Source organism: Macrotis lagotis, chromosome X, assembly GCF_037893015.1.
Source record: "Macrotis lagotis isolate mMagLag1 chromosome X, bilby.v1.9.chrom.fasta, whole genome shotgun sequence".
NCBI lineage: Eukaryota > Metazoa > Chordata > Mammalia > Peramelemorphia > Peramelidae > Macrotis > Macrotis lagotis.
The window spans coordinates 124968901-124981694 of NC_133666.1; the positions used below are offsets into that span (position 1 = coordinate 124968901).

General features: G+C 36.0%; 1 protein-coding gene across 8 annotated transcripts in view; it reads left to right on the forward strand.

Annotated features, from left to right (window-relative positions):
- The window catches only part of LOC141502677 (phospholipid-transporting ATPase ABCA3-like), a 312244-nt gene that overhangs the window by 285460 nt on the left and 13990 nt on the right, over positions 1 to 12794 (forward strand). Inside the window, exon 29 of one of the 8 annotated variants that reach the window (XM_074207528.1) lies at positions 10256 to 10380. The exons of the other annotated variants lie outside the window; for them this stretch is intronic. Within the exon in view, the coding sequence (XP_074063629.1) occupies positions 10256 to 10309 (54 nt within the window). The 3' untranslated portion in view covers positions 10310 to 10380. Of the gene's footprint in view, positions 1 to 10255; positions 10381 to 12794 lie in introns of those variants that run through there. 8 annotated transcript variants of the gene reach the window in all.

Genomic DNA, 12794 nt, shown 5'->3' on the forward strand with positions numbered 1-12794 from the left:
GATAGCATCTATCATATTAGTGCAAAAACTTTTAATTTAAATTAATCAAAATCATTCATTTTGCAGTTTATAATGTGCTCTAATTCTTGTTTGGTCCCAAATTTATCCCTTTTCTATAGATCAGATAGATAGAATATTTTTTGGTCAGTTAATTTATCTATGGTATTGCTCTTTATGTCTAAATCCTGTACCCATTTTGATGTTATTTTTGTATAGGGTGTGAGATGTGGATCTATGCCTAGTTTTTGCCATGCTATTTTCCAGTTTTCCCAACAATTTTTGTCAAATAGTGAGTTCTTATCCCAGAGGCTGATGTCTTCGGGTTTTTGCTGGAGTTGTTCACTACATTTTCTTTTGAACCTATCCTAATCCACTGATCCATTACTCTATTTCTTAACCAGTACCAGGCAGTTTTGATGACTGCTGCTGCATAGTATAGTTTGAGATTTAGTAAATCTAGGCCACCTTCCTTTTTCCATCACTTCCCTTGCTATTCTTGCCCTTTTGTTACTCCAGATGAATTTTGTTACTATTTTTTCTAGCTCACTAGCTCAGGAAAGTAGTTATTTGGTAGTTCGATTGGTATGGCACTAAATAAGTAATTTAATTTGGGTAGAATTGTCATTTTTATTATATTAGCTTGACCTAACCATGAGCATTTGACATTTTTCAATTATTTAGAAGTGACTTTATTTGGGTGAGGAGAGCTTTATAATTGCATTCATAAAATTTCTGGGTTTATCTTAGGAGATAGATTCCCAAGTATTTAATGTTATCTACGGTTATTTTAAATGGAATTTCTCTTTCTATCTCATGTTCTTGGGCTTTGTTGTTCATATATAGAAATGCTGATGATTTATGTGGTTTCATTTTATATCCTGCCACTTTGCTGAATTTGTTAATTGTTTCAAAGAGTGTTTTAGATGATTTTCTCAGATTCTCTAGGCACACCATCATATCATCTGCAAAGAGTGAAAGTTTTGCTTCCTCATTGCCAATTCTGATTCCTTCAATTTCTTTTTCTTATTGTTACTGCTAGTGTTCTTTTTTTAAGAAAGATTTTATTTTTGAGTTTTACAATTTTCCCCCCATTCTTTCTTCCCTCCCCCCCACCCCTCACAGAAGGCATACTGTTTGTCTTTATATTGTTTCCATGGTATATATTGGTCTCAGTTGAATGTGATGAGAGAGAAATCATATCCTTAAGGAAGAAAAATAAAGTATAAGAGATAGCAAAATTACATAGTAAGATACAGGGTTTTTTCCCCTAAATTGAAAGTAATAGTCTTTGGTCTTTGTTCAAACTCCACATTTCTTTCTCTGGATGCAGATGGCATTCTCTATCACAGATACCCCAAAATTGTGCTTGAATGTTGCACTGATGGAATAAGCAAGTCCATCAAAGTTGATCATCACCCCCATGTTGCTGTTAGGGTGTACAATGTTTTTCTGGTTCTGCTCATCTTGCTCAGCATCAGTTCATGCAAATACTTCCAGACTTTCCTGAATTCCCATCCCTCCTGGTTTCTAATAGAACAATAGTTTTCCATGACATACATATACCATAGTTTGTTAAGCCATTCCCCAATTAAGGACATTCACTTAATTTCCAACTCTTTGCCACCACAAACAGGGCTGCTATGAATATTTTTTGTACAAGTGATGTTTTTACCCTTTTTCATAATCTCTTCAGGGTGTAGAGCCAGTAGTGGTATTGCTGGATCAAAGGATATGCATATTTTTGTTGCCCTTTGGGCATAATTTCAAATTGCTCTCCAGAAAGGTTAGATGAGTTCACAGCTCCACCAACAATGCATTAGTGTACCAGATTTCCCACATCCCTTCCAATACTGATCATTGTGCTTTCTGGTCATATTGGACAGTCTGAGAGTTATGAGGTGGTATCTCAGAGATGCTTTAATTTGCATTTCTGTGATAAGTAATGATTTACAGCAATTTTTATCTCACTATGGATCTCTTTGATTTCCTCATCTGTAAATTGCCTTTGCATATCCTTTGACCATTTGTCAATTGGGGAATGGCTTGTTTTTTGAAATTTTGACTAACTTCTCTGTATATGTTAAAAATGAGTCCTTTGTCAGAAATGCTAGTTGTAAAAATTGTTTCCCAATTTACTATATTTCTTTTGATCTTGGTTACAGTGGCTTTGTCTGTGCAAAAGCTTTTTAATTTAATGTAATCAAAATTATCTAGTTTATTTTTAATGATGTTCTCCATCTATTCCTTGGTCATAAACTGCTTCCCTTTCCATAGATCTGACAGGTAAGCTATTCCTTGGTCTCCTAGTAAGCTTATAATATTGTTTTTTATGTCTAAATCCTTTATCCATTTTGATCTTATCTTGGTATAGGGTGTGAGGTGTTGGTCTAATCTAAGTTTCTTCCATACCTTCCAATTTTCTCAGCAGTTTTTATCAAAGAGAGAGTTTTTATCCCAATAGCTGGACTCTTTGGGTTTATCAAAGAGCAGATTGCTATAATCATTTCCTGCTATTGCACCTAATCTATTCCACTGATCCACCACGCTATTTCTTAGCTAATACCAGACAGTTTTGATGACTGATGCTTTATTATATAATTTTAGATCTGGTAAGGCTAAGCTACCTTCTTTTGTACTTTTTTTCATTGAATCCTTGGAAATTCTTGACTTTTTATTTCTCCATATAAATTTACTTACAACTTTTTCTAACCCATTAAAGTAATTTTTTGGAATTTTGATTGACAGGGCACTAAACAAGTAGTTTAGTTTTGGTAGAATTGTCATTTTTATTATTTTAGCGTGACCTATCCATGAACACTTGATGTTTGCCCAGTTATTTAAATCTGATTTTATTTGTGTGAGAAGTGTTTTGTAATTATTTTCAAAAAGATTTTAAGCCTTCCTTGTACTGCTAGTGTTTCCTAATACTATATTGAATAGTAATGGTGATAGAGGGCATCCTTGATTCACCCCTGAATTTATTAGAAATGCTCTGAGTTTATTCCAATTAAATATAATATTTGTTGATGGTTTTAGATACTATTTATTATTTTAAGGAAAACTCCATTTATTCCTATTCTTTTTAGTGTTTTTAATATGAATGGATGTTGTATTTTAGCAAAGGCTTTTTCAGCATCTATTGAGATAATCATATGATTCTGTTGGTTTTACTGTTGATATGTTTAATTATGTTGAGTGTTTTCCTAATGTTGAACCAACCCTTGGTTGCCTGTCTGGTATAAATCCAACCTGATCATGGTGTATTATCCTGGTAATAACTTACTGTAGTCTCATTGTGCATCAATATTCATTAGGGAGATTGGTCTGTAATTTTCTTTGTTTTGGTTCTTCCTGGTTTAGGTATCAGCACCATGTTGGTGTCATTAAAAACAGTTTGGTAGAATTCCTTCCTCTCCTATATTTTAAAATAGTTTATGTAGAATAGGAATTAATTGTTCCTCAAATGTTTGGTAAAATACATCCGGACGTGGAGACTTTTTCTTAGGGAGTGTTGATGGTTTCTTCAATTTCTTTTTATTTTGAAATGGGGTTATTTAAGTAATTTATTTGCTCTTCTGTTAATCTAGGCAGTTTATATTTTTGTAAATATTCACCCATTCATTCATTTCACTCAGGTTGTCCAATTTATTGGCATACAGTGTGGCAAAGTACCTCCTAATTATCTCTTTAATTTCCTCCTCATTGGTGATTAGTTCACCATTTTCATTTTTGATACTGGTCATTTAGTTATCTTCTCTCTTTTTTTTTAAAATCAGATTAACCAGAGTTTTGTCTATTTTATTGGCTTTTTCCAACTCTTAGATATATTTATGAGATCAATGGGTATTTTGCTTTCTATTTTATCTCTCCCTTGATTTTCAGAATTTCTAGTTTGGTGTTTAATTGGTCGTGTTTAATTTGTTCTTTTTCTTGCTTTTTTTGGTTGCATACTCAGTTCATTGATCTCCTATTTCTCTGCTTTATTCATATAGGCAGTTAGTTTCACCTCAAAACTGCCTTGGCTGCAACCCATAAATTCTGGTGTAATGTCTCATTATTATCATTTTCTTAGATATAATTATTGATTATTTCTATTATTTGATGTTTGATCTACCCATTATTTAAGATAAAGTTATTTAATTTCCAATTAGTTCTTGGTTTATCTTTCCCTGACCCTTTATTACATGTAATTTTTATTGCATCATAGTCTAAATAGTGTGTATTTATTATTTCTGTCTTTCTGCATTTGATTTTAAGGTTTTTGTGCCCAATATATGGTCAGTTTTGGTGAAAGTGTTATGTACTGCCAAGAAAACAGTATAATCTTTTCTGTCCCTGTTGTTTTTTCCAGAGGTCTATCATTTCTAAGTTTTTTAGGATTTCCTTCATCTTCTTAACTTCCTTCTTATTTATTTTGTTGTTAGATTTATCTAGTTCTGAGAGAGGAGGGTTGAGGTCTCCCATTATTAAAGTTTTGCTGTCTATTTCTCCTTGTAATTTACTCTACTTTTCCTCGAGGAATCTAGAAGCTATCCCATTAGGAGCATACATGTTTAGTAATGATATCACTTCAATTCCAATGGTGCCTTTTAAGAAGATGTAGTTTCCTTCCTTATTCCTTTTAATGAGATTGATTTTTGCTTTTACTTTGTCTGAGATTAGAGTCTCTACCCCAGATTTTTTTAATTCAGCTGAGGCATAATATATCTATCTCCAACCTTTTACCTTTACCCTGTGTGTGTCTTTTGCTTCAAATATGTTTCTTGTAAACAACATATTGTAGGATTCTGGTTTTCAATCCATTCTGCTGTTTCCAATTAATGGGACAGTTCATCCCATTCACATTTACAGTTAAGATTACTAATTCTGCATTTCCCTCTATGTTATCTTTCTCCATTTATGTTTATCTCTTTCCTTTTCTCTTATTCTTCCTGAGTGGAATATTCCCTCTTAAGAGTTAATATTCCTAGTGAAGTCCTCTCAGGGTTAAAAATCATTAAAACAGAGACAGACTATTACTCTTAGACTATTCTCAGAAGAAAGAGGATGGGAGGCCTTGCATTCCCAGTCAGACACCCTCCCAATTCTGTTAGGGAGGGAAATAGTGGAATACTTCCAGAGAAGAGAACTTGCATTCTTAGTCACCTATTTGATGATAGACTGGGAGAACAGTAGACTGCCTCCTCTTGTTTAATGAGAAGTACTAAGAAGACCTTGCATGATCAGACATTCATTCATTTAGATAGACAACAAAAGGTCATTAGAAATCTTCTTTTGATATCCTCACCATCTGGATGGTGAGGTAATATTCTATGAAAACATTTTATTCTCTTTATTACCAGGTAGATTTTTCATGCAAAAATTGTAACTCTGAAAACCTTAACCAATCAAGTTGGAAGAGAGGGGGTTAAGAAGGGGGAAATCACACTAAGCCATATAATAATCTTGCTTGACTGTCATCTTGGGCAGCAAATTGATCTTCACTACCTTTGTGAGACTTGGAGTGTGCCCTTTTCTTGAGAAAAGCCAAAATAAACTTTCTTTTATGCTTAGAGGAGTCTCTATTTTTTTAAGTGGATTTTTATCCCACACACTCCTCACTAAGATTTTACTCTTTTCCCTTTATTTTTTAAAAATTTAAATTTCAGTGTATTTTAACTTATACCTTTCCTGTCCTTTTATCAGTCCCTTCTTCCCTTATCTTCTGCTTTCCCAGTCTCTCCCTTCCCTGTAGATTGAGTTAGATTTTTAAACCCAAATAGGAATGTATTTTATTTCCTCACTGGGATAAATTGAATAGAATGTACACAGTATTCAGATTCTCCCTTCTTTCCCTCTAAAATTATAAATCTTTGTGCCTCTTCCCTTGGTGCTCTAATATGCTTGATAAGCTCCTATAGTTATCAAGATATCATCACAGATTATTTACTTGATTATTTGATAAGCAGCATTGATTCAAATTACATCAAATTATAATCAATTTTTTACCTTACCCTCTTTTCAAGTACATACAATTCACAAATCAAAATACCTTACAGAGCCATATCATTTCTTGAACTATTTGTGTCCCTCCCCCAACCTCTTTTCTTTCCCATTTTACCAGCCCCCACCATGGTACTTACCCCCTGTTAAGTGAAGTATCCTGATCTAATTAACTGAAAGTATCCTAAAGATTTCTCAGCAATACAGACACTGTCTCAGGTCCTTGCAGTTTATGATGCCCTCATTAGACAAAGTGCTTAGCACCTTGTGATTAAAGCCAGTCAGAGTGTAATGAGATAGTTAAGTTAAATTTGACACTACTGCTATTTTTCAGGAGTTTTTATCTCAAACTTAGGTGATATGATCTTGGACCTCTTCAACTGAGGGACAAGATCCAATTTCAACCTACATCCCTTAGGTTCATTCTCTTCAATTATATTCTACCCTCTAATTATCCTTAGAGAAGTAAAATTATAATAGTTAAAATTGTTATATCTTCCCTTTTAGGGACCAACATTTGTTTAAAAGTTTTATTTTTTCAGTTCCCTTTTTATGTAACTCTTCAATCGTGTATTTGGAAATTGAATTAATTCTCTGTTCAGTTCTGGTCTTTATGTCAGGAAATTCTGGAAGTCCTGTACTTCATTGAACATCCAGCTTTTTCCCTGATGATATATGCTAAATTTTGCAGGGTAGTACATTCTGGGTTGTAATCCCAGGTCCTTAGCTCTCCAAAATATGTTATTCCAGTTCTTCCAATCCTTCAGTGTTGAGGCTGATGGGTCCTGTGTTAGTCTGATTGTGTATTTGAATTGTTTTCTTTTTGCCGCTTGCAATATTCTCTCTTTTATTTGAAGGTTCTGGAATTTGGCTATTACAGCCCTTGGAGTTTGTAACCTGGGTCTCTTTCTGGAGGAATTCTGTGTATTCTTTCAATGGATACATTGTTATCTTCTAATAGGTTGGGGCAATTTTCCCTTATAATTTCCTGCATGATGTTTTCCAGGTTCTTCTGTTGGTCCAGGATTTCTAGTAGTCCAATGATTCATAGATTGTCTTTTCTGGATATGTTTTCCAGGTCATTGGTTTTCCCTAGAAGGGACTTTACATTTTCTTCAATTTTTTTCATCCTTTTTATTTTGTTTGATGGAATCTTGTAGTCTTGTAGATTCATTGGTTTCTAACTGTTCAGTTCTAATTTTTAGGATTTTATTTTCTTCAATCACCTTTTGTGTTTCCTTCTTAAATGTGTTGAATTTTCTGGTCAACATTTCACAATTTTCCTGCATGACTTTCATTTCTTTTTCCCATTTTTCTTCTTCCTCTCTACTTTGGTTGTTAAATTTTTTTAAGCTCTTCAATGAGCTTTTGATTTGGTGGGATAAAAATCCACTTTAAAAATATAGAGACTCCTCTGAGCAAAAAAAAAAAGTTTATTTTGGCTTTTCTTGAGAAAAGGGCACACTCCAATCTCACAAAGGTAGTGAAGATCAAGGACCTGCTCCAAACTGACTGTCAAGCAAGATTATATGGCATAATGCCATCCCCTCCTCCTCCCTGTTGTCCCTCTCTGTTGACTCATTGGTTAGTCTTCAGAGTTACATTCTACTTGTGAAAATATACCCCAGCAACAAAGAAAAGAATGAAAGGTTTTCATAAAATATTACCTCACCATCCAGATGGTGAGAATAACCTTCAGGATTATAGCTATCTTATTGAACTAATGTAACTCTTCTTGGAATGTAAGGTCTAGGAACAGTCTACTTATCATCAAACAAGAAGAGTCTTATGAGCTTCATTGGAACACAAGGTTTTTTCTCATGGGAACAGTCTGCTGTTCTCCCAGTTAAGATAGTTTTATCATCAAATAGGTGACTAACTAAAAATGCAAGGTCTCTCTGGAAATAGTCCACTATTTCCCCCCTACCAGAACTGGGAGGGTGCCTGGCTTGGAATGAAAAATCTCCCTCTTTCTTCTAAAAATACTCTAAGAGTAATAGTTTGTCATTGTTTTAATGATTTTTAACCCTGAGAGAACTTCATTAGGATTATTAACTCTTAAGAGGGAATATTCCACTCATATTTGAGCCCAATTTATAGACTGTTTTGATATTTCTCCTTTGAGTGATGTTTCACAGATTTCTTCTTCAGACATGGCATTGCTATCGTCTTTATCTGTAAAGTATTTTTCTATGGTGAGTTCTCTTTTAGCTTTTTTGCTCATCTTTCTTGTTGTAGTTCTGCTCCTGGGGTATATGGAGTATAGCCAGGTCTGATCCCTGGCTTGTTGTTGGCCAAGATGTTGCCTTTGCAGAGGGTTGGTTTTCTTCCCCCACCTTTATGTCCAGGTTCTGACTTTTTTTTAGGTTTTTTTTGCAAGGCAAATGGGGTTTAGTGGCTTGCCCAAGGCCACACAGCTAGGTAATTATTAAGTGTCTGAGACCAGATTTGAACCCAGGTACTCCTGACTCCAAGGCCGGTGCTTTATCCACTGTGCCACCTAGCTGCCCCCAGGTTCTGACTTAACAGAGGATTGTTCACAAACCAGTCCTGTCTTTTTTTTTTTTTTTAGATTTTTCAAGGCAATGGGGTTAAGTGGCTTGCCCAAGGCCACATGGCTCAGTAATTATTAAGTGTCTCAGGTCGGTTTTGAACCCAGGTACTCCTGACTCCAAGGCCGGTGCTCTATTCACTGCACCACCTAGCTGTCCCCCAGTCCTGTCTTTTACCCCAGTGTTTCAGGTTGTAATCCAGCTGCCAGGACCTCTGTTATTATTAAGCTGTCAGGACCTGGATTGTACTGTGACTAAAAACCTCTTGCTGGCTTTCCCTGCTCCCCTGCCTCCTGGACTTTTCTTCCCCTTTTCCCCCGAAGAGAGACCTTCACTGAAGATCCTCCATGATGTCTGCAGCTGAAAACTTCTTTGAATCTTCTCTTTTTCTTGGTTGGATCTGTAGTGTGAGTGTCAGAGTAGAGATTTCATGTACCTTTGCTAGGGAAAGACTCTGGGAGCTTGTTAGCTTTGCACCACCATCTTGACTCTGCCCTGGAAACAAGTTTGACTTCAGACACTTGATAATTACCTAACTGTGTGACCATGAGCAAGTCATTTAACCCCACTGACTCACAAAAACCAAAGAGAGAGAGAGAGAGGGAGAGAGAGAGAGAGAGAGAGAGAGAGAGAGAGAGAGAGAGAAAGAGTAGGCAGGGAAGTCACAAGATGAGTGGAAGGATAGAACAGCTAATTCACCCATCCTTTTGTTGGGGCTAGCATCAGGGTTTGACACTGAAAGTCTGAGAAAGAATTCATGAGTCATGACGCTCTCTACCAGACAAGTTGGTGTTTTATTAGGCACTGTGTTAGCACAATGGGTTGAGAGTTGGGAGATAGCAAAGAGGCTTCTGACATACTCTCATATATATAGGGAAAGAGGAGAAAAGAAGAGAGAAGAAATGATCTCAGACAAATAGTTGTCTGTTTGAAAGTGGGTCTGGAGTCAGAAGTTGGCACCACCAGAAGGACTTTTGAATAAATGATTAAGTCTTGAGCAGACCCTTGAGAAAGGTCAATGGGTAAAAAATAGCCCCTAGCAGAGGTTACTGATAATAAACACACAGGAAACCAAAAACCTTGAATAAAAGGTACGAGATAGGGATTATAGGGCCAGTCAGAGCTAAAATTCTTAGTTTTAGAAAGGACCTAGTAAGGATACTCAAAGCAAATCTGGAAGTTAGGGAGGGGGCTCATTAATTGGGACCCTATCACTTTTCAGGAACAGTTGGCCTTCAGTTCTTGAAGAGGACCAAAATGGCATCATTATGTTCTAGTCAAATTACAGTGTGTCCAATATTGTGACTGACCAGATCAGTATGAACTCAGAATGCTCTACCATAAGTCAGGCATAAATAGTCCCTTTGAACATTTGGGATGGATTCTCTATTTTTGTGCAACTCATGTTTCTTTTGATTTACTTGGATTCTTCTTTCTTCATAGAACACAGTGACTTCTTTGATATGAGTAAGCCCTGCTGGGCAGACCTTTACCAGTTCTTGAGAAAAACCTTGAGAGTATCCTTGTATTGTCTCTTCTGATTACTATGTGAACACTATCCTTATGTGAGTTCTCCATTAAATAGTTTGTTAGTCAAACATATGTTTGGCATTTAAACAATGTGGTCAGCCAGTTACAGTTGCTTTCTGTGCAACAGAGTTTGAATGTTTGGCAGTTAAGCTCAAAAATGAATCTCAGTGTCTGGTTCCTTATCCTGACAGGTGATCTTCAGAATCTTTCTAAGACAATCCAAATGGAAGCAATTCAGTTTCTGATATGGTGCTGGTAGACCATCCAGGTTTCTGTAAGGCATACAACAATGAGGTCAGCACAATGGTTCCATAGATCTTCCATTGGGTAAGAAATTTAAAACCTCTTCTCTCCAACACTCTTTTAAAGCTTCCCAAACACTGAACTGACTCTGGAAATATTCATCATGTATGTGAACACCCCTGGAAAATGTCTGCCAAAGTAAACAAATTTATCCATATATTCAAAACTTCTCTATTTGCTGTAAACAATGATTCCATGTATGGATAGCATGGTGCTGACTAAAGGAGAACTTCTGTTTTCTTGATCTTAATTGTCAGGCCAAAATTAGTACAAATAGCAGAGAATTGATCCGTGCTTTGCTGCATCTCAACTTCAAAGCCTTCATTGAATGTACAGTCATCTGTAAGCAAAAAAAAAAAAAAAAAAACAGGTACCAATTCTTCCTCCACTTAAGTTTAGGCATGTAACTTATTCAGGTTAAATAATTTACCATCAGTGCAGCCTATGGACCTTAGTGCCATGCTCTTCCTTACTAAAGATATCTAACAACACTGCTGAAATTATCATGCTAAAAAACATGGGAGCAAGCATATAGCCTTGTTTCACTTCATTCATGACTGGGATAGCACCAGAGCATTGTCCATTATCCAGAACTTATGCAAGCATGCTGTCATGAAACTGAGGAACTTCTCTGCTCTCACAACTAATATCAAAGACCATAGTCAAAACAGTGAATGTTATACACAGACCAGATATTTCTCTTGGAGTTCTTGGGCAGCAAACACCAATTTGACCATTCTGAAGCCACACTCAGGTAGAAGACCATTTTTCAGGTGAACGATCAAGGAGAATGCTGGCAAGAATCTTACCAGAAATGACTAAGAGAAAAATAAATACCCCACCCCAACCTCCTCCAATCTCTCATGATTAACATGGTCAATATATTACTTTTACCTTCATAGAGATGGACAATGGAGACATCTTTGAATTCCTGGGGGATAACTTCCTCATGACTGAAAAATTTCAATCAACTTTGGTATGATCAATGGGTCTTTCACCCCCACACCTTGTAAATCTCAGTAGCAATACAATCAGCACCAGGTGCTTTGCCACAAAAGAGGAGCCTAACGGCATTCAAAACTGTTTCTTTAGTTGGAAATCTGGCTAGAGAGGGATTGCCTTCAACCATAGGTAAATAGGCAATGAATTCAGCATTAAGAATACCATGGAAGCAGTCAGCCCATCTCTCCAGGATCACATCCTTATCACTAATCAATATGGCTCCATCAAAACTGTGTGGTTGAGAAGTCCCGTATGTCTTTGGTCCATAAATAGCTTTCAAAACATCATAAAAGTACTTTGTATTGTTACTATCAGTATAATCCTGTATTTCATCTGCCTTCTTACTGAGCCAAGAATCTTGCATTCCCTCTAAGCTTTGCTTGATAGAGTTAAATACTTCCATCTTAGAGATAGATGAATTATCCTACTGGTAAATCCTGTGAAGTTTTCATTTAGCATCTTCTTTATTTCCCCATCATTTTTCTCAAACAAGTTTTGATGCTCAAGAGTGTTCTGATCCAGATGACTAAAAGCAGTGTTGTACACCAAATCTCTAAAAGCTGTCCACTCCAGTATTATGTTCTGTGTGTTAGCTTAATTGTCCCACCCATCTTCCCTTAGGTCTGTTGGTTTTGTTGAATGTAAATATTTAGTTTGGAGAGGATTAGTTTTTGATCATTCCAACATGAGTTATCCATATAGTTATATTGCATTTAGGTAATTAGAAGAAAGTTGGTCATGGAGATGCATAAGTAAGTGATCATTGTGGTTGCTGTTTCTTACTCCATTCTTCACAGACACTCTAAGCTAAATCTGGTAGACTGTCTACTCTAGCATTAAATTCCCCCTGAATTATAAGCTTGTCCTTTTTTGGCACATTAATTATGAGGGTCTCCAAATTCTTCATAAAATTTTTCTTTGACTTCATCAAGATTCATCATGGTAGGAGCATAAGCACTGATAATGGTGGCATAAAACTTTCCTGTAAATGGAAATTCCATTATCATGAGCCTGTCATTCATTACCCTGGTACTTTGCCCTGGATCATTATGTGGTTGAGAAGAACTGAGTTATTCATAGCTGATCACCACACAACATTGCTCTGTACAATGTTTTTCTGGTTTTGCTCATTTCACTTTGCATCAGTTCATACATCTTTATAGTTTTTTGAAATTTGCCTGTTTATTGCACAATAGTGTTATATTACAATAAGCATACAAGTTTATTCATCAGATTAGATTTGAATTCAAAACTTATACCACCTTCATGGTGCTTCTTTTCATTGTGGTCACTCCAGAAAAATAGGTATCCACCTCCAGCTTTGGTAAGTTGACCTTTATTTGCCAGCCTGTTTCGCTCAGGGCTGCAATTTGAATGTGAATTATATTGCAACAAGAGCCATTCATCTTTCAGATCTGCTGGATT